The sequence below is a fragment of the Rattus norvegicus genome, chromosome 8, assembly GCF_036323735.1.
Source record: "Rattus norvegicus strain BN/NHsdMcwi chromosome 8, GRCr8, whole genome shotgun sequence".
Taxonomy (NCBI): Eukaryota; Metazoa; Chordata; class Mammalia; order Rodentia; family Muridae; genus Rattus; species Rattus norvegicus.
The window spans coordinates 26,228,741-26,251,667 of NC_086026.1; the positions used below are offsets into that span (position 1 = coordinate 26,228,741).

At 40.2% G+C, this 22,927-nt stretch overlaps 1 protein-coding gene across 1 annotated transcript; it reads left to right on the plus strand.

Moving 5' to 3' along the window:
* The first annotated feature begins 1,509 nt into the window (after positions 1-1,509).
* Or7e171 (olfactory receptor family 7 subfamily E member 171) lies at positions 1,510-2,439 on the plus strand. The gene has a single exon (NM_001000868.1). It carries the CDS (start codon positions 1,510-1,512, stop codon positions 2,437-2,439), a length of 930 nt encoding a protein of 309 aa, NP_001000868.1.
* Positions 2,440-22,927: the final 20,488 nt, after the last annotated feature.

Genomic DNA, 22,927 nt, shown 5'->3' on the forward strand with positions numbered 1-22,927 from the left:
AAAATACTGGTTAACTATTTTTTTTTACTTTATTAATTACAAAAAGCTTCATAACACTTATAAATAATACTCTGTGCAGTCTTTATAAATAATACTTGTTTATCAAACATTTAACACAAAGCTAAATATTTATACATTCAAGCACATTTAAAAGTACTTTCACCTAATAAAATTCACATTTATGCAGGAGGTAATCTCAACTACACAGAGTTACAAAATCAGAAAATGGAAAAATAAAGAAACCTTATTGAACATGTACTACATAAATCTCTACTTAACTGAAAATATTTTTCCAAAAAAGAATCTAGGATTTATTTTTAATTTAAAAAATTTTAAGTATATGTTTTATTTTTGTAATAAGTCAGTTGTGTGTAGGTTCCCAGGGAGGACAGGATAAGGCAGAGGTTTCCTTGGTGTTTGAGGGGCAGGCTATTTTGTGTCATCTGGTGGGTGTGCTGGGAACAAATCATGGAACCCCTCGAAAAGAAGGAAGTGCTTCTAAAGGTTGAGTTAACTCTTCACAGCTGGTATTAGCCTGTTTCCTCAAAATGTAAATTTAAGGAAGTGACCTTAGTGCATTCTTAAAAGATGAAATACACCAATTCAAAGTGTTCTTTTAAGAATAATTTTAAATCACTTTTGTCTTCATATGTACATTATTGGTAGGATTATTTTAACAGTACTCAAAGTATTTACAAATATTTTTCATCTCTAATATACCTTTCCATAGATTTTCTAAATATGATATAAATAGAAACAAGAAGCTATTGAAAATATAAATGGGTATAAGAATTTTCCAAAATTGAAAAATACCATTAAAGGTTTGTTTTCCAAATTTAATATATTTTGCATTATTATCAAAATATGCAAGACAGGCAACATTCTTTACCAAAGGATTTATGTAAGTCACAGTTCTTTAGTCTATAAATTTAAGTCATGTAGCCCTGGCTTTGAGGTTAGTCTCTTAGTGAATGGCAGACATAACAATGTACTGGAGAGAAAGTCAGAATAGAATATGAGAGGAATCCAAAGATGCAAGAGACTTTTAACCTCTACCAAGAATATATTGTTAGGTGGATTACAAAGAAGACTCAGTTTCTTGTTCTTTCCCCTTTTTTCTTTTCATTTACTTTCCTTTACCTCTCTCCATCTGTCCTTCCTTCTTTCCTTACCACTTTTATTACCACCATTTCTTTGTCCATCTTCTTTTCTGTTGGAATAGTATTTATAATCTTATATTTACTAGAAAAGAGCTCCACCACAGGTCTTCATTCAAATAATGAATTCTGCTTTTTTAATGCCCCAAGCAACTACTAAAGACAAAGCCCCTAACCCATGCATTTTTTTCCTGAATAAATTGTACCTATAGCTTAACAGTCCTCAGGCATGAATGATTTCTTATTAACTGCTGCAATAAGAAAACACATGCATTTAGCCATTTGCCTGTATGGAACTTAATTCATTAAAACAGTTTTTTGTTCATTTGTTTTAAAAGGATATCCTAGCGAAATGGAACCATATAATACAACAGGAAACTTGGAATTTATTTTGCTTGGACTCTCAGAGGACCCTGAACTGCAACCCATCTTATTTGTACTATTCGTGCTCATATACCTGTTTACTGTGCTTGGAAATGTGCTCATCATCTTGGCTATCAGCTCTGATTCCCACCTCCACAGCCCCATGTACTTCTTCCTCTACAACCTTTCATTGTCTGACATGGGCTTTAGCAGCACCACAATCCCCAAAATGCTAATGAATATGCATACCAATAACAAATCTATAACTTATGCAGCCTGCCTAACTCAGGTGTCTTTCTTCTTCCTTTTTGCATGTATGGACAGCCTACTACTCACAGTGATGGCCTATGACCGATGGGTTGCCATTTGTCATCCTCTACACTACCAAGTCATTTTAAATCCTCGTCTGTGTAAATGTTTGGTCATAGTATCATTTTGTATCAGTCTCATGGATTCACAGGTACACTGCTTGATGGTGTCACAACTAAAATTTTGCACTAATATGAATATTCCTCATTTTTTCTGTGATGTTCCAGAACTTCTAAAACTTGCCTGTTCTGACACCTCTATCAATAACATAGTCAGGTTTCTCTTCACAATCATTTTTGGTTTTCTCCCTGTCTCAGGAATCATTTACTCCTATTATAAAATTATTTCCTCCATTATTAGAGTTCCCTCATTATTTGGGAAGAATAAGGCCTTCTCTACCTGTGGATCTCACCTATCAGTTGTTTGCTTATTTTATGGAACAGGTATAGGTGTGTACCTTAGTTCAACAGTTTCTAATTTTTCCAGGGACAGTGTAGTGGCCTCAGTAATGTATTCCATGTTGGTTCCCATGATGAACCCCTTCATCTACAGCCTGAGGAACAGGGATATGAAGAAAGCTGTCCAAAGTGTTTTCAGGCAAATAGCATAACCTATCTACTTATGTTACTGAAAATATAACAACCATCAAAACTTCTGAATACAAAATGATCAAAAACAAATGTACACATATAGTGAATCTAGGAATATCTTGCTTTTCCTGTCCAACCTACATGTGGTAGCTTGAATGTGGCCAGTTTTCTATACATATACTATTAAAAATTAGCTCTCCGCAGGTTCTCATACAATGAAATGCAAAACAAAACAACATTAAATATTTTGGATTAAATTGAATTTGATTGTTTTGTTTTGCTATGCTTTTATACTATGTACAAATGGAAACATGGTTGTTTAATTACACAAAGTATCAATTCTCAAATTTTACTCACCAAATAAATCTGCATGTGATTATGAAATTATTAATTACTGTACAAAAGAAAACTTTTAATTTTAAAAATTGATGGTTTTCTTGCTGAGATCAGTTTCATAGAACAGCTATTTATACAATTAAGTTTCTTGGGAAGTGAGACTGATTCACTTTTGATTATGGGGTCACTAATAATTCATTGCCCTAAAGTTTGTCTCAAACTCAAGCACTATATTCAACATTAATGGGATAAAATGTACTATTAGATTAGAGACAGGAAATTGTTTGCAATACATGTAATGAAGGCTAGAGGGCAAATTGTTGGAGATAAGGTGAAAATGGGAAATTTACATACTTGTGTTTTACTCAACATATGTATGAATATCTCATGTGTAAAGAAAAAATTAAATTAATAGAAGATTACATGTGATATTGGGGCTGAATATGGAACAAGTTCTGAAAAGTCAATAAATGTACTCCTGACATTTTGTATTATGTACTTATGTAGCTCATATTAACTTGCAGTGATGACTATTAATTTAAAATATTGACCAGTCTAAAAAGAGAAAGTATTATATTCTGATATATAATATTTTCAGTTATGATTCTTTTCTTTACAAAAAACTTAAAAACCCACATCTACACAAGTATGCAGATTGGCATTTATCACTAATAAATGCTAAAATTTAATGCATGCTGAAGATTTTGATTGTTACGTTTTTGCAATAGTTTTATTATACTTTATATGACATTTGGATACCAGACTCTCATATATGTTGAACACATGTCTCCCCAACCTTTACAATCTTTTACTATTTTTCTATGATCTTTGGATCACCTGTACAATAACATTGTTTTTTTAGAGATAAAATGTCTTCCCATATTCTATATATAACACATTTGACTCACTCTTCTGTTTTAAATTTTATGAACAGTAGTACAAAAACAATGTTGTGCAAAGATCGCCATGAAAGCAAGGAATCTTCTGAATAAATGACCAGGAATGATATCTCTAATATATTTGATACATTTTGGTGATATATTTGATAGTTTTGGTGAGTTCTTTATATTGATTATTACACTGGCTACAATAGTATACATGTATACTAGCAGTATGTGGCTCACATAAAATAATGTTGAGGGAAAACCTCATGAACAAATTAGGTCAGCTGGAAGTGAAGGCATCTAGGATTGAAAACAATGTAGAGTTTGGAAAGGTTCATCAATAGATTCAGTCAGATCAAAGTGAGGGTGTCTATCTTCAAAGTCAGGGTAGAGTGTTTGGATCACGCAGTCACAGAAAATATCAAATACAAAAAATAAAATAAAATAAATACAAAAATAGAACATATTGGTACTCATACATATTATAACAAAAGCATGCCTTTGAATAATAGTTACAGAGGAAGAAAAGAATCATATCAATGAGGCAAGAATCTTCAACAAATGTAGAAAAAATCCCTACTATAAGGAAAGATATGCATATTCTGAGCCAAGATGCATGAAGAATATCAAATAGGCAAGAGCAGAAAAAAATCAGCAATAGCACAATTCTAAGAGGCACAATACATACAGAACAAATAGAAGATATTAAAATATACAAGGGGAAAACACCCAATAATATAATGGAAAGTTCATGTGAATGGAATCTGAAATAAAAGTAAAAACATTTACAACATATCTGTAATCAAATTCTATGTAATTGGAAAGGAACTCAAAGAATGGTTAAGGATTTCTTTTTCTTTTTATAATTGGATTTTTTAAATTTACATTAAACTATGTTGAATAAGTAGGGAGTGAGTAGGCAGCCTTATCTAGTCCCTGAATTTAGTGGGATTGCTTCAAGTTTCTCTCCATTTAGTTTAATATTAGATACTTGTGTGCTATGTTTAGGTGTGGGCCTTGAATTCCTGTTCTTTCCAGGACTTTTATCATGAAGGGGTGTTGAATTTTGTCAAATGCTTTCTCAGCATCTAGTGAAATGATCCTGTGGTTTTTATCTTTCAGTTTGTTTATATAGTGGATTACACTGATGGTTTTTCGTATATTAAACCATCCTTGCATCCCTGAAATGAAGCCTACTTGTTCATGATGGATGATTGTTTTAATGTGCTCTTGGATTCGGTTTGCAAGAAATTTATTGACTATCTTTGCATTAATATTCATAAGGGAAATTGGTCTCAAGTTCTCCTTTTTGTTGGGTCTTCATGTGGTTTAGGTATAAGAGTAATTGTGGCTTCATAGAAGGAATTCGGTAGCTCTCTATCTGTTTCAATTTTGTGGAAAAGTTTGGATAGTATTGGTATGAGGTCTTCTATTAAGGTCTGATAGAATTCTGCACTGAATCCATCTGGACGTTGGTTCTTTTTGGTTGGGAGACTTTTAGTGACTGCTTCTATTTCTTTAGGAGTTATGGGGTTCTTTAAATGGTTTATTTGTCCCTGATTTAATTTCAGTACCTTGTAACTCTCTAGGAAATTGTCAGTTACCTCCACGTTTTCAAATTTTGTTGAATATAGGCTTTTGTAGTAGGATCTAATGATTTTTTTAATTTCCTCTGGCTTTGTTGTCATGTCTCTCTTTTCATCTCTGATTTTGTTAATTTGGACACACTCTCTGTGTCCTCTGGTTAGTCTGGGTAAGGGTTTATCTATCTTGTTGATTTTCTCAAAGAACCAGCTTTTGGTTCTGATGATTCTTTCTATAGTCCTTTTTGTTTCTACTTGGTTGATTTCAGCTATGAGTTTAATTATTTCCTGCCTTCTAATCCTCCTGGGTGTGTTTGTTTCTTTTTGTTATAGAGCTTTTAGGTGTGCTGTCAAGCTGCTGATATATGCTGCCTGCTGTTTCTTTCTGCAGGCACTCAGAGCTATGAGTTTTCCTCTTAGCACAGCTTTCATTGTGCCTTGTAAATTTGGGTGTGTTGTACTTTCATTTTCATTAAATTCTAAGAAGTCTTCATTTTTTTTACCAGGTTATCATTGAGTAGAGCACTGTTTAACTTCCATGTACATGTGGGCATCCTTTCCTTATTGTTATTAAAGACCAGCTTTAGTCCTTGATGATCTGATAGGAAGAATGGAATTATTTCTATCTTTCTGTATCTCTTGAGGACTGTTTTATGACTGATTATATGGTCAATTTTTGAGAAAGTTCCATGAGGTGGTGAGAAGAAGGTAAAACCTTTTGTTTTAGGATAGAATTGTGAGGAGCTGTCCGAGGAGCTGTCCTCACATATGTGAGGAGCTGTCCTCACAAACTCCATTACAAGATGGCACCGGCATCCGGCAGAACGCACCTAGTAAAAAGGGCAATACGCAGGCGCCTGGTAACTTCCCTACTCAAAGGGACACATACGTTTTGGTACGTCATCTGGCATAATTGGCAGCGACCAGTCAGAGAGTGACACGTCCTAGGCGAGGATAGTTTCCTATATAAGGGACGGTTATTCCTCACTCTCCGTCTCCGCATTGTAAGCTTATGCTCTCCCTCTCAAGACGCATTAAAGCTTTTCTGCAGTAGGATCCTGTGTGTGCCGCGTCGTTCCTGCTGGCGAGACGTAGCGCGGGACATCTGGTGCCGAAAACCCGGGAAAGACCTCGCCATCGTCAGCACCTTCGGAGATCCCTTGGTGACAAGGAGGATTCAGAACTGCAGGTAGATACATTCGGAGAGGCAGCCCTCTCTTGGACTTTGGTCTGGGGTTGTCACCGCCTTGGGAAGGATTTGTTGAGGCTATAGTATTTGTCCTGGGAGCCACCCTACTCTTTATGTTCTGTTTTCACCGTTTTCGCTGTTAAAAGGACGATCACACCAGCTGAAGGCGCATCTCAGTCTCTCGTATATAAGTGAGCTTCGCGCAGCTCCCTTTTACCTTCGATTTTGACTGTTGAGGAGCAAGGACACGATAAGGCCGACGTAGATAAGCGGCACCGTCCGGGGAGGCACGTGTAAGACTCCCGTACATAAGAGAGCAGCGTGTCCGTCTCTACCCTTTCACCTCACGCCTTGTCAGACGGACGTAGATAAGCCGCCGGCGTTCCTGGCCCATCATGGGATCCTCACAGTCTGTGGTCACGGCCTTGGAAACAGTGTTAAAGCAGAGGAACATCAAAATTGGAGGAGGAACACTTAAAAGCTTTGTGAAGGAGGTGGAGAGGGTGGCACCTTGGTTTGCCTGTTCAGGCTCGTTTATGATTGCCTCATGGAACAAACTTGGAAAAGACCTTGACAGAAAATTGGCGGAAGGGGATCTGCGCCTAGGGACCAAAGCTATATGGAAGCTGGTTAAGAATTGTTTAAAGGATGAAATGTGTAAGGCAGCAGTAGTAGAAGGACAGGTCACTCTCGAGGTAGTCCGGGAAAGTCTGTCAGAAACCGAACGTAGTGAGAGGTTGGGCGCGCGCAAGAAAAAAGACATCCTAAGAAAGAAAAAGTGCCCTCCCGGTAAGTCCGCAGACAAGGGAGCATTGAAATTTTCAGATTCCAGCACTTCCTCCTCTACAAATAAACCAGGAAGGGGAGCCAGCCTATACCCTGTGAAAGAGCTAGAAGCACTGAACCTCGACAGTTCTGAAAGCTCTGAAAATAAAACCTTAGACTCTGAGGAGGAGGCTGAGCTAGATGAGGAAGCAGCTAAATATGAGGAGGAAAGATATTACCCCGATGAATGTAGGGGAAGTAATAGAAGCCTTCTAGCGCGGCCACCACCAACGGCGCCTCCTCCATATGACACACGCTCACGCGCCTTCTCACTAGTCCCCGAGAGGGTGAGAAGAAAGCTGAGTATGACATTTCCTATCTTTGAGACTCTGGAGGGAGGACGGGTCCATGCCCCTGTTGAATATAATCAGATTAAGGAATTAGCGGAATCAGTTAGAAAGTATGGAGTCATGGCCAACCTTACTCTAACACAACTCGACAGGTTGGCCATGACAGCATTGACACCAGCTGATTGGCAGATGATTGCTAAGGCAGCCCTTGCCAGCATGGGCCAATACATGGAATGGAAAGCGCTCTGGTATGAGGCAGCCCAAACACAGGCCAGAGCCAATGCTACGGCCTTAATACCTGAGCAACAAGAATGGACTTTCGAACTCTTAACAGGACAGGGCCGCTTTGCAGCTGATCAGTCTGCTTACCACTGGGGCGCCTATGCTCAGGTCTCCAGCACAGCTATTAGAGCCTGGAAGGCACTGTCCAGGAGAGGAGGGATTGATAATCAACTTACAAAAATCGTTCAGGGACCCCAGGAAAATTTCTCAGATTTTGTAGCTAGAATGACAGAAGCTGCAGGACGAATCTTTGGCGATCCTGAACAAGCAGCACCACTAATAGAACAGCTCGTTTTCGAGCAAGCCACCCAGGAGTGCCGAACAGCCATAGCCCCCCGAAGAAATAAAGGGCTACAGGATTGGCTTAGAGTTTGCAGGGAACTTGGAGGGCCCCTTACTAACTCAGGCCTGGCGGCTGCCATTCTCCAGTTCCAGCGACGCCCCGTTAAAGGGACGGATAAAAGATCATGCTTTCAATGTGGAAAAACAGGCCATCTAAAAAGAGAGTGCAGGATGACAAAAAGAGACAGGGGGTCTGCAACCCTCTGTGTCCGATGTGGCAAAGGCTACCATAGGGCTGACCAGTGCCGATCAGTGAGAGACATTAAAGGCAAACTACTCCCTCCTTTGGAGACTCAACCTAATGAGATGTCAAAAAATGGGCTGGTGGGCCCCGGGTCCCAGGGCCCTCAAAGATATGGGAACCGCTTTCACAGGGCCACGACCCCGGCAGAGGAGGTCCCCCAAGAGGCGACACAAAATTGGACCTGCGTGCCGCCTCAGACTTCTTTCTAATGCCCCAGATGGGCATTCAGCCAATTCCTGCTCAGACTGTGGGGCCTCTACCCCCAGGAACCATAGGCCTTGTCCTTGGTAGAGGATCTCTCGCCCTACAAGGACTGATAGTCCATCCAGGCCTTGTTGAAGCTCAGCGCTCTCTTGATATTCAGATTCTTTGTTCAAGTCCCGATGGGGTTTTTTCCATAAGTAAAGGAGATAGAATAGCACAGTTATTACTCCTTCCGTGCTCCCAGGCCACGATACAGGATACCAAGGGACCCATGGGGTCCACTGGTCATGATTTGGCATACTTGGTGGTTCACCTTAACAACCGCCCAAAATTGAGCTTAGAAATTAATGGAAAGAAATTCGAAGGCATACTGGATACTGGGGCTGATAAAAGTATAATTTCCTCAAAATGGTGGCCTCAATCATGGCCTACCACAAAATCTTCTCACTCACTACAAGTATTAGGCTACCAGTCATGCCCTATGATCAGCTCTGCCACTCTAACTTGGACAACTGCCGATGGCCGACAGGGACAATTTATTCCTTATGTACTTCCCCTGCCTGTTAATCTTTGGGGGATGGATGTTATGCAGACCATGGGACTGACCTTATCTAATGAATACCCCCCACAAGTGGCCCACATGATGTCAAGGATGGGCTATAAGGAAGGGAAAGGCCTAGGGCGATTAGAACAGGGTTGTCTCACGCCCATTGAACCAATCGCCAACCCCCACAAACAAGGCCTGGGTTTTTCCTAGGCGCCATTGGGGCAGCACGACCCATACCATGGAGGACGGAAGACACGGTGTGGGTTCCCCAATGGCCATTAACCTCTGAGAAATTACAGGCAGCTACAGGACTGGTGGATGAACAATTAAGATTGGGACATTTGGAGCCCTCCACCTCTCCTTGGAACACCCCAATTTTTGTAATAAGGAAAAAATCAGGAAAATGGCGACTACTCCATGACTTGAGGGCCATTAACGATCAGACGGAATCCCTTGGACCCATTCAGCGGGGCCTTCCTATACTCTTGGCCCTACAAAAAGATTGGAATTTGGTAATAATAGATATCAAGGATTGTTTTTTCTCTATTCTGCTTTACCCCCCAGATAGGCCCAGGTTTGCTTTTACTGTCCCATCAATTAATCATACTGAACCTGATAAAAGATACCAGTGGAAGGTCCTACCTCAGGGCATGGCCAACAGCCCTACGATGTGTCAGTTATATGTTCAGGAAGCCCTTAAACCAGTCAGGGAGACCTATCCAAATTTACTGTTAATCCATTACATGGATGATATATTGAAGTGTCATAAAGACTTAGAATTACTCAAACAAGCCTATTCCTTATTACAAAAAACCCTTAAACAATGGGACTTACATATTGCTACAGAAAAGGTCCAAATTGCTGACACAGGTCATTTTCTAGGATCCATTATTTTCCCTGATAAGATTATACCCCAGAAACTGGAAATCCGTAGAGACCACCTCCATACTCTTAATGACTTTCAGAAGCTCTTGGGAGATATCAACTGGTTGAGACCATTTTTGAAAATCCCTTCGGCGGAGTTAAAACCTTTGTTCGAAATATTGGAAGGGGACGGCCACATCACCTCCCCTCGTGTGCTAACTCCCGCTGCAACCAAGGCCTTACTAAAAGTAGAAGATGCCATAAAACAGGCCCAATTGCAACGCATTGATTGGTCTCTACCTTTTTCACTCTGTGTACTAGATACCAAGGATTTACCCACTGCAGTTTTATGGCAACAAGGTCCACTGTTATGGATCCATCCACATGCTTCCCCTGTGAAGATTATTGATTGGTATCTAGCCGCAGTAGCACATCTGGCTATTAAGGGCCTAAGAGCTGCCATCTGTCATTTTAGGACTCCACCCCAATCCTTGATTATCCCATATACACCCTACCAGGTCCAAACTCTAGCCGCTACCTCTGATGATTGGGCAGTGCTGCTCACATCCTTTACAGGGAAGATAGATAATCATTATCCTAAACACCCCCTATTGTGTTTTGCAAGATCACAACCTATTGTTTTCCCTCGCATCACATCCCACAGACCATTAAAGGAGGGGATAACGGTGTATATGGACGGGTCAAAAAACAGGGGTGGGAGCATATGAGGTAAACTCCCAAGTATTCTCACGACAATATTTTGAAACCTCACCCCAAGTGGGAGAATGCCTAGTGGTCATGGAGGTCATTGAAAAATTCCAGGTTCCTCTAAATATTGTTTCAGATTCCTCCTATGTGGTTAATGCTGTTAGTATTCTTGAAACCGCCGGTATAATTAAAACCACTAGTAAGTTGGCAGATATTTTCCGAAAAATCCAAATTATCCTATTAAATAGAAGATTCCCTGTATACATTACTCATATAAGGGCTCATTCTGGACTCCCTGGCCCAATGAGTTCAGAGAATGATTTGGCTGACAAAGCCACAAAAATGATAGCTGTGGCCCTGGCCTCTCCTTTAGAGGCCGCTAAAGCCTTTCATGGCAATTTCCATGTCACCTCAGAAACTTTACGCCGCCGCTTCTCTATAACTAGAAAAGAGGCACGTGATATAGTCACCCAATGCCAACAGTGCTGCCAGTTCCTCCCAGTTCCTCACATCGGGGTCTACCCGAGAGGAATACAGCCATTGCAAATCTGGCAAATGGATGTTACTCATAATTCTACTTTTGGAAAATTACAGTATGTGCATGTATCTATAGACACATGATCTGGCATTCTACATGCCACCCCACTTACAGGAGAAAAAACAACACATGTCATTCAGCACTGCCTTGAAGCATGGAGTGCTTGGGGAAAGCCAAAATGTGTAAAAACTGACAATGGCCCCGCCTACTCATCTCAAAAATTCCGTCAGTTTTGTGCTCAGATGCAGGTTACCCACCTGACGGGCCTGCCCTACAACCCTCAAGGACAGGGAATCATAGAGCGTGCTCATCGGACGCTCAAATCATATTTAATAAAACAAAGAAGGGGAATTATGATAGAACTCCCCCCAACACCCCGAGTGGCCACTGCTCTGGCCCTTTTTACCTTAAATTTTTTAAATCTTGATGAAGCTGGACAAACAGCAGCTGAGCGACATTGCTCAGAGCCCAAGAGGACAAAAGAATTAGTCAAATGGAAGGATGTATTAACAAATGAATGGAAAGGCCCGGATCCTGTTTTAATAAGATCCAGGGGAGCTGTCTGTGTTTTTCCACAGGACAATGAAAATCCCATATGGATCCCAGGACGACTTACTCAGAGCATCACAGCAAGTGATCAAGAAGGGACTGGGACTCCTGGACCTCCTCACTCTTCTTCCATGGATGCCAGCAACGGTGCAGGGCGAGCTACGATGGGGAATAATGTCAACCTTTCCACTCCCGATGCCGGTGATGTACCACTAACAGGGATTTAGGGTTGGCCTATTTACCTAAGGATCCACAGGTTGAACGACTAAAAGAAAATAGGACTATTCCCCTTAAGGGCAGCCTTTGGCATATTCAACAAAACATCTTTTGATCTCCCTTGCATTATGTTCTGTAATCAATATTCTGCTTGGTTAAGGGAGGCCACATGGGGAACTGGTGAGGAGGACATTGTGGCTAACACCACAGTTCTCTATGTTGGTGGCCTTACATTGCGTTAATGGTAGCTGCACTGATCTTACGCCCATGGCGATGCTACTTCGAGGAAAGGGCGAAAAGGGATGGTTGTCATTTTCCTGGATGGGGAACATCAAACCTGCTGCCTCTGTCTGGACAGCTACTCATATAAAATATCGCAGTAGTTACCCGCATGCCTCGCTTTATCCCGATCCCTGTTGATACCCCAGGGACCATGACCTTATTTAGAGGAAAAACAGATTTTGGTACTTCTGCAATTATTGCTGGCATTATTGCTACGACAGCAGTTGCTGCCTCGGTTACTGCCTCGGCATTGGCCTTGTCAAATTCAGTACAGACAACCCAAACTATCAATGATTTATCGGCCACCATCTCTGTGGCTCGGGACAGACAGGCCTCGGCCAATACTCAGACATAGGGAGGCCTTATGCTTGTCAACCAACGTATAGATCTGGTCCGAGAGCAATTAGACATTCTATGGCAACTGGCCCAGCTTGGCTGTGAGCAAAAACTCCCAGGCCTTTGTGTCACCTCCATATAATATGACAAATTTACCCGAGCTGCTAATCTGTCTAAGAGTCTTTCACAGCATCTGTTACAGAATTGGACCTCGGCGTTTGAACAGACACTTCGGGAGCTGAGAGCGACCATCATTCAAGTAAATTCTACCCGACTGGACCTGTCTTTGACGGAGGGATTGTCGTCCTGGATCACCTCAGCAGTCTCTTATTTCAAGGAATGGGTGGGAGTGGGACTTTTTGGAGTGATCCTCTGCTGTGGATTAGTGTTACTCCTCTGGTTGCTTTGCAAATTGAAATCTCAAACAAGAAAGGACAAAGTAGTGATCGCCCAGGCGCTTGTAGCCCTTGAACAAGGAGCGTCAGCCGATATCTGGTTGACCATGCTCAAGCAACAGGTCGCCGGCTGGACAGCTCTTGCACTCCTAGAACCTCGGTTCATTGCACAGGATTAGAGTGTCCGGCTTGAGCAGCCCAGAGGGGTGACAAGCTTAGCATCGCACAGGGAAGTTCTACCAAATATGCTCCCTGGAAGGCATGTCATATTACATGAGGGTTTCTGCCCCAGTTTTCCCTCCCTGGAAAAATGGCAGTGCGATGGGTCGGGAGTGCCCTGGGTCCCAACAACAGCCTAAGTGTATCTCTCTTGTACAGGTTCGCCAACTTTGTACGAGGATATGACCTCTGTCTTCGCCCTCCTATATCTGGGTGTCGTGTTTGCTTAAAAAAAAAACAGAAAATTGGGAGATGTGAGGAGCTGTCCGAGGAGCTGTCCTCACAGATGTGAGGAGCTGTCCGAGGAGCTGTCCTCACATATGTGAGGAGCTGTCCTCACATATGTGAGGAGCTGTCCTCACAAACTCCATTACAAGATGGCACCGGCATCCGGCAGAACGCACCTAGTAAAAAGGGCAATACGCAGGCGCCTGGTAACTTCCCTACTTAAAGGGACACATACGTTTTGGTACGTCATCTGGCATAATTGGCAGCGACCAGTCAGAGAGTGACACGTCCTAGGCGAGGATAGTTTCCTATATAAGGGACGGTTATTCCTCACTCTCCGTCTCCGCATTGTAAGCTTATGCTCTCCCTCTCAAGACGCATTAAAGCTTTTCTGCAGTAGGATCCTGTGTGTGCCGCGTCGTTCCTGCTGGCGAGATGTAGTGCGGGACATAGAATGTTCTATAAATATCTGTTAAATCCATTTGGTTCATGACTTCTATTTGTCTGTCTCTGTCCCTATTTAATTTCTGTTTCCATGATCTGCTCATTGATGAGAGTGGGGTGTTGAAATCTACTATTATTGCATGAGGTGTAATGTGTGCTTTGAACTTTAGTAAGGTTTCTTTTATGCATGTAGGTTCCCTTGTATTTGGAGCACAGATATTCCTGATTGAGAGTTCATCTTGGTGGATTTTTCCTTTGGTGAATATGAAGTGTCCTTCCTTATCTTTTTTGATGACTTTTGGTTGAAAATTGATTTTATCTGCTATTAGAATGTCTACTCCAGCCTGTTCCTTCAGACAATTTTCTTGGAACGTTATTTTCCAGTCTTTTACTCTGAGGTACTGTCTGTCCTTGTCTCTGAGGTGTGTTCCTGTAGGCAGCAAAATGTTGGGTCGTCATTACATATCCAGATAGGTAATCTGTGTCTTTTTTTTGGGGAATTGAGTCCATTGTTGTTGAGAGATATTAAGGAGTAGTGATTGTTGCTTCCTGTTATGTTCATGTTTGGATGGGAGATTATGATTTTGTGCTTGCTTTTCTTTGTTTTGTTGCAAAACAATTAGTTTCTTGCTTTTTCTATGATGTAGCTTGCCTCCTTGTGATGGGCTTTACCATTTATTATGCTTTGTAGGGCTGGATTCGCAGAAAGATATTGCATAAAATTGGTTTTGTCATGGAATATCTTGGTTTCTCCTTCTATGTTAACTGAAAGTTTTGCTGCATACAGTAAACTGGGCTGGCATTTGTGTTCTCTTAGGGTCTGTACGACATATGTCCAGGATCCTCTGGCTTTCATAGTCTCTGGTGAGAAGTGTGGTGTAATTCTGATAGGTCTGCATTTGATGTTACTTGTTTTTTCCCACACTGCTTTTAATATTTTTTCTTCATTTTGTGCATTTGGTGTTTTGACTGTTATGTGATGGGAGAAGTTTCTTTTCTGGTCCAATCTATTTGGAGTTCTGTAGACTTCTTTTATGTTTATGGGCATCTCTTTCCTTAGGTTAGGGAACTTTTCTCCTGTGCTTTTGTTGAAGATATTTATTGGTCCTTTTATTTGGGAGTCTTCACTGTCTTCTATACCTATTATCCTTAGGTTTGGTCTTTGCATTGTGTCCTGGATTTCCTGTATGCTTTGAGCCAGTAGCTTTTTCCATTTTACATTAACCTTTGACAGTTGTGTCCATGATTTCTATGAAATCTTCTGCTCCTGAGATTCTCTCTTCTATCTCTTGTATTCTGTTGGTAATGATTGTATCTATGGCTCCTTGTCCCTTCCTTTGGTTTTCTATATTCAGGGTTGTCTCCCTTTGTGCTTTCTTCATTGCTTCTATTTACCTTTTAATTCCTTCACCTGTTTGACTGTGTTTTCCTGTAATTCTTTCAGGGATTTTTGTGTTTCCTCTCTATAGACTTCTACTTCTTTATTTGTGTTTTCCTACATTTCTCTAAGGGAGTTCTTCATGTCTTTCTTGAAGTCCTCCATCATCATGATTAAATGTGATTTAAAATCTTTATCTTGCTTTTCTGGTGTGTTTGGATATTCAGTGATTGCTTTGGTGAGAGAATTGAGCTCCAATAATGCCATGTTGTCTTGGTTTCTGTTGCTTGGATTCCTGTGCTTATCTCTCACCATTAGGTTGTCTCTGGTGTTAACTTGTTCTGCTATTTCTGACAGTGGTTAGAACATCCTATAGGCCTGTGTGTCAGGAGTGCTGTAGACCCTTTTTTTCCTGTTCTCATTCAGCCAGTTATGGGAACAGAGTGTTCTGCTTTCAGGCATGTAGTCGATCCTGTCTACTGTTCTTAAAGTCTTCCTGTGAACATGTGTCCTGAGTCCACCAAGCAGGTCACTTGGAGCAAAAAAGTTGGTCTTACCTCTGGTCTCAGGCCTGGAGTCGCTCCTCAGAGCCAGGTTTCAGCTCTCCATGAGTGCAGGAATCAGAAGGGCTTGCCCAGCCTTCTTTCTGTACACTGTACACAGGGGGCCCAGATGGCACTAGGCATTTTCCTCTAGAGTCAGAAATGTGAGCAGAGAGTAGTCTCCTCTGGCTTCCCAGGCATATCTGCCTCTCTGAAGGTCTAGCTCTCTCTCCCACGGTATTTGGGTGCAGGGAGCTATTTGAACGGGTCCCTTCAGATCTGGGTGGTGTCTGTACTGCCCTTGGTCCTTCCAAGTCTGAATCCCCCAGCATAGGGCAATGTCAGGGTGGGGAGGCAGGAAGGTAGAATGGTTGCTGAGGGAGAAAACTCTTCTTTTATAATGGGCAGGAAATGGGATAAGGGGCTTGCAGAAGGGAAACTGAGAAAGGGAATAACATTTGAAATGCATATATAAATATAATATATATTTATATATAAAATAAAAAATAAAAGTATAGTAAAAAAACATAAAATGATTCAAATGGAGAAAACATCCAAATGGATGTCTCGGCAAAAGTTTCAGATGTGATCTTACTTTCTTGGCTTGTAAGGGCAGTAGTTAGCCTACAGACTTTTGTTTTTAAATAGAGAACAATGAGGAAACATTGGGGAGCAATTATAGCTTTACTGTAAAGCATTTGACTGGCAGTAAACATGTGATCATAATATCCTTTATCTGGGGCAAAACGAAGTATTATTAAAATTAGCAAAATATTTGTACTATAATTGAAATTGAATACAATTAGTTTAAAAAGTGTATATAAAGCCCCATTCTGTAATAATGTTGTGATCATATGCTTTAAACATTTATACCATTACCACCTCTCAGTTAGATCAGTCTTACTGCTTGGAAAATGATGTATTGGTGTTTATATGCTACTCTTCCTTTATTTATTTTTAAACACGCATGTGTTAGAAGATTGGACAAAACAAAGAATTTTCAGGAAAGATAGTTCAGGCTGATGATGGTCATTGCATCTTCAACCTTCTGTAGAAATTCATTTGAATATCCATTACTTTGTGTACTTGCCTTTACAGGTGATAAGAAAATATCCAAATATTATTAAGAGCAAATGAAGCCATTTTACATAAAGCCTGAGCAGTTGATGCTGAAATAAATGGATGGCGATGATTTTTAAAAAAAGGAGTTAAAAGCCATCTATAGTGTCACATTAAATAACAATGGATTTGTGCCCCTTCTAAAATTTACATTTAGAGACACTATAATTGGAATAAAATTCAAAGACACTTGCAGTGTATTTGGCATAATTATAACCTCTCTCCAGATATAATAACTTTGCATGCTGGGATTATGAATTTAAAAATTGCTGCTCCATTGAGTTCTTTATTTTTTTTTCTTTTCTTTTTTTGGGGGGGCTGGGGACTGAACCCAGGGCCTTGTGCTTGCTAGGCAAGCATTCTCCCATTGAGCTAAATCCCCAACCCCTGAGTTCTTTATTTTTTATGTAAAATTATTTATAGTTTAAGCTCAGTATTTCCTTCATGGTCAGGCTTCAAGAATGGCATATACAGTTTGACCATGTTGGCCCTTCTCATCCTGAGAATACTTTTATTCCCGCCAATTTTGATAAAACTTGCCTTTAACAAGAACAAGATGTTGGTGGTCCAAATACATGGCTTGAAAGTTAAAATCAATTCCTAGACAAAGCCATTAATTTAACAGAATGGCAGTCAATGATTTGTAAGATGAATTGCTTTGAAAAATGCATTTTCAATGACACAAAGAAAGGCATTCTTGTTATAACAACATAAAACACATTCTTATGATATAAAAAAGGGGGAGATGTGGAGAGAATTTCATGTCACTTCTAGCAAATTGGCAAGAATATTTGACATTGGGCTAGGACAAGAAAGTAAGCTCAAGAAAAATACAACTGAGGAATATATCCCTTGTATCTTGATCCTCTTGATCCCTAGATACAGTGACCTCAGGACCTTTCATTATGCCTTTTTTGTTCCTTGACTACTTTATTTACTCCTTGTTTGTTCTATGACTACACTGTTTATGCATCGTTTGTTCATTGACTACTTTCTTTATGCCTTAGAACTGGCCATATTCTTTGCATGTACCTAGAATGATATAAATGCAGAGTGGGAGAAATAAAAGCCAGTTCAATACTTACTGGAGTCATGTTACAATGTTGTTTAATTGTCTTTTCTTTCCTTAATCCTCACTCTGTCCCTCAAGACCCTGTTATCAATTCTTGATCTTAGAGAATGAGCTATTAAAGTTCAGTTTCAGAAATTCCCCCTTGTGTCAATGAGCTCAAGGCTCATTCCACTTTCTCTTCTATTAGATTGAGTATATCTCATTTTATGTTGAGGTCCTTGACCCACTTCGAATTGAGCTTCGTGCAAGGTGACAAATATAAGTCTTTTTTCATTTTTCTACACATAGACAGACAGTTAGACCAGCAGAATTTATTGAAGATGCTTTCTTTTCTCCATTGCATATTTTTGGATTCTTTGTCAAAGATCAAGTGTGCATAGGTGTGTGGTTTTATTTCTGAGTCTTCAATTCTATTCTATTGATCAACTTCTCTGTCTCTGTACCAATACCATGCACTTTTCCATCGCTATTGCTCTGTAAGAGAGCTTGAGGTATGGGATGATGATTCTCCCAGCCGTTCTTCTGGAAATCAATCTGGAGGTTCCTCAGAAAATTAGACATTGAACTACCTGAAGACCAAGCTATACCTCTCTTGGACATATACGCAAAAGATGCTCCAACATATAACAAAGACACATGCTCCACTATGTTCATAGCAGCCTTATTTATAATAGCCAGAAGCTAGAAAGAATGCAGATGCCCTTCAACAGAGGAATGGATACAGAAAATGTGGTACATCTACACAATGGAATACTACTCAGCTATCAAAAACAATGACTTTACGAAATTCATAGGCAAATGGATGGAACTAGAAAATATCAACCTGAATGAGGTTACCCAATCACAGAAAAACACATATGGTGTGCACTCATTGATAAGTGGATATTAGCCAATGCTCGAATTACCCTAGATGTACAGAACACATGAAACTCAAGAAGGATGACCAAAATGTGAATGCTTCACTCCTTCTTTAAAAGGGGAACAAGAATACTCTTGGGAGGGAATAGGGAGGCAAAGTATAGAACAGAGGCAGAAGGAATGCCCATTCAGAGTCTGTCCTACATGTGGTCCATACATATACTGCCACCAAACTAGATAAGATGGATGAAGCAAAGAAGTTCAGGCTGACAGGAACCAGATGTAGATCTCTCCTGAGAGACACAGCCAGAATACAGCAAATACATAGGCGAATGCCAATAGCAAACCACTCAACTGATAATGGAGCCCCATTGAAGGAATCAGAGAAAGGACTGGAAGAGCTTGAAGGGGCTCGAGACCCCATATGAACAACAAGGCCAACCAACCAGAGCTTCCAGGGACTAAGCCACTGCCCAAAAGACTATACGTAGACTGACCCTGGGCTCCAAGGGCATAGGTACAATGAATAGCCTAGTAAGAGCACCAGTGGAAGGGCTAGCCTTTGGCCCTGCCAAGACTGAACCCCCAGTGAACGTCATTGTTGGGGGGATGGCGGTAATGGGGGTAGGGTGGTGAGGGGAACATCTTTATAGTAAGGGAGGGGGAGCGGTTAAGGGGATGTTGGCCCGGAATCCAGGAAAGGGAATAACAATCGAAATGTAAATAAGAAATACACAATTAATAAAGATGGAGAAAAATAAAAGAACATAATAACATAATAGAATTAGCAATAAATCTACTATACTCTTAAAAAATGTTAAGATAATGAAAGTATTCTGACTCTCCTTATACCAAAAACTAGTGTTCTATGTGAGCTAGTATATATGTTAATTAGCTAGATTTAGTAATTTTCTAATATGTTCGTTGCATATATGCATTACCAATATGTTGGACATATTGGCAAATATATACAATTTATGTCACATTTTTAAAAATTTAAGAAATGTTTGGTATTTGTTTTGGTGCTTTTTATGTAAAGTAAAGTGATTGGAACTTGAAAAAAAAAGGAACTGTTTTTGGTATTCTGGGTTTTTGCCCTTCTATATGAATTTGAAAATTGCTTTTTTCCATGTCTTTGAAGACTTGTGTTCAGAATTTGATGGAAATTGCATTGAATTTGCAGATTGCCTTTTGTAGGATGGTCAATTTTGCTATGTTAATTCTGCCAATCCATGAGTATGGGAGATCTCTCCATTTTCTGAGTTCTTCAGTTTCTTTCTTGAGACTTGTTATACAGATCTTTCTCTTGTTTGGTTAGAATTACACCAAGATATTTTGTATTATTTTTGGCTATTGTGAAGGGAGTTGATTCTCCAATTTGTTTCTCAGCTACTTTCTCATTTGTATAGAAGAAGGCTACTGATTTATTTGAGTTAATTTTATATTTGGCCACTTTGCTGAAGTTATGTATCAGCTGGAGACATTCTCTGGTAGAATTTTTGGTGTCACTTATTATACTATCATTTCATCTGCAAACATTGGTATCTTTATTTCTTCTTTGCCAACTTGTATCCCCTTGATCTATTTTTATTATCTTATTGTTCTACTAGTACCTCATGTACTATATTGAATAGATATGGGGGCATGCTATTCTTTTCCCTAATTTTAGTGGAATTGCTTCAAGTATCTCTCCATTTAATTTGATATTGGCTGTTGGTATTCAGTAAATCGCTATTATTGTGTTTAGGTATGGGCCTTGAATTCCTGATCTCTCCAATACTTTTAACATGAAGGGGTGTTGTATTTTGTCAAATGACTTTTCTGCATATAAGGAGATGATCATGTGACATTTTTTTGAGTAAGTTTATATAGTGGATGTTGTTAATGGATTTTGGTATATTGAACCAACCCTGCATCCCTCTGAAGAAGCCTACCTAATCATGGTGAATGATGGTTTTGATGTGTTCTTGGATTCAGTTTGAAATGATTTTATTGAGGGTTTTTGAATCAATATTCATAAGCAAGATTGGTCCAAGTTCTCTTTTTTGGTTGTGTCTTTATGTGGTTTAGGTATTGGAGTTGTTGTGGCTTCATAGAATGAATAAGGTAGTGTTCCATATGTTTCTATTTTATGGAATAGTGTGAGTAATACTGATATCAGGTCTTCTTTGAAGGTTTGGTAGAATTCTGGATGACATTCATATGGCCCTGGGCTTTTGGGAGGGGGGTTGTTTTAAATCATTTCTTTTATTTTCTTATGGAATGTGGGTCTGTTTAGATAGTTTACTTGCTCTTGATTTAACTTTGGTATGTGGTATCTGTCTGGAAAACCATCCATTTCAAATAAATTTCCTAGTTCTGTTGAGTATAGCCTTACATAGAAGGATCTAATGATTTTTTTTTGAATTTTCTCCATTTCTGTTGTTATGTCTCCCTTTTCATTTTTGCTTTTGTGAATTTGGATACTGCCTCTGGAACCTTTAGTTAGTTTTCCTGTGGGATTATCAATTCTGTTGTTATATCTCCCTTTTCAATTTTGCTTTTGTGAATTTGGTAATTGCCTCGGGAACCTTTAGTTAGATTGGCTATGGGATTATCAATTCTGTTGATTCTCTCTCTTTTTTTGTTTTTTTCTTCTTGACACGCTCTGGTTTTATCTACAGCAATGCTATTAATCATCTACACTTAGAGTAATGGAATTATACACTTAAGTAATGGAGGGTTTAGGAAGCGTATAGAAGGTACTTCAGGGCTAAATTGTCCCTTTTCTAGGGTTGAACACCCTGCAAGGATGTGAAAAATAGGCACCCATAAACCAAGCATTACATTCAAGAAGAAGTGCGTCATCTAATTCAATAAGGGGAGAGACTCAGTTTTCTTGTCCTAGGAATTTTTGTTGGTGTTAAAGGATCATTCTGGGGGGGCAACCCATTCAATGAGAGTCCTGGCTGACAGCCTGGGATCTCAGCAACCCCTATATACTTTCAGAGGCCCAAGTTTTGAGATCAACACACCCTGCAACCCCAGGAAAGTCCTGCTGAGTCTTAGATTTCCAACCAGTCAGTGGGTATGTTCCATTCTTTTTTTTTTTAATTATTATTAACTTGAGTATGTCGTATATACATTTCGAGTGTTATTCCCTTTCCCAGTTTCTGGGCAAACATCCCCCTCACACCTCCCCTTCCTTATGGGTGTTCCCCTCCCCACCCTCCCCCCATTGCCGCCCTCCCCCCAACAGTCTAGTTCACTGGGGGTTCAGTCTTAGCAGGACCCAGGGCTTCCCCTTCCACTGGTGCTCTTACTAGGATATTCATTGCTACCTATGAGGTCAGAGTCCAGTGTCAGTCCATGTATAGTCTTTAGGTAGTGGCTTAGGCCCTGGAAGCTTTGGTTGCTTGGCATTGTTGTACATATGGGGTCTCGAGCCCCTTCAAGCTCTTCCAGTTCTTTCTCTGATTCCTTCAACGGGGGTCCTATTCTCAGTTCAGTGGTTTGCTGCTGGCATTCGCCTCTGTATTTGCTATATTATGGCTGTGTCTCTCAGGAGCGATCTACATCCGTCTCCTGTCGGTCTGCACTTCTTTGCTTCATCCATCTTGTCTACTTGGGTAGCTGTATATGTATGGGCCACATGAGGGGCAGGCTCTGAATAGGTGTTCCTTCTGTCTCTGTTTTAATCTTTGCCTCTCTCTTCCCTGCCAAGGGTATTCTTGTTCCCCTTTTAAAGAAGGAGTGAAGCATTCACGTTTTGATCATCCGTCTTGAGTTTCATTTGTTCTAGGCGTCTCGGGTAATTCAAGCATTTGGGCCAATAGCCACTTATCAATGAGTGCATACCATATATGTTTTTCTCTGATTGGGTTAGCTCACTCAGGATGATATTTTCCAGTTCCAACCATTTGCCTACGAATTTCATAAAGTCATTGTTTTTGATAGCTGAGCAATATTCCATTGTATAGATGTACCACATTTTCTGTATCCATTCCTCTTTTGAAGGGCATCTGGGTTCTTTTCAGCTTCTGGCTATTATAAAT

Coding starts and splice junctions, on each gene's coding strand:
- Or7e171 (NM_001000868.1), top strand. CDS start 1,510: ATGGAACCATATAATACAACAGGAAACTTGGAATTTATTTTGCTTGGA.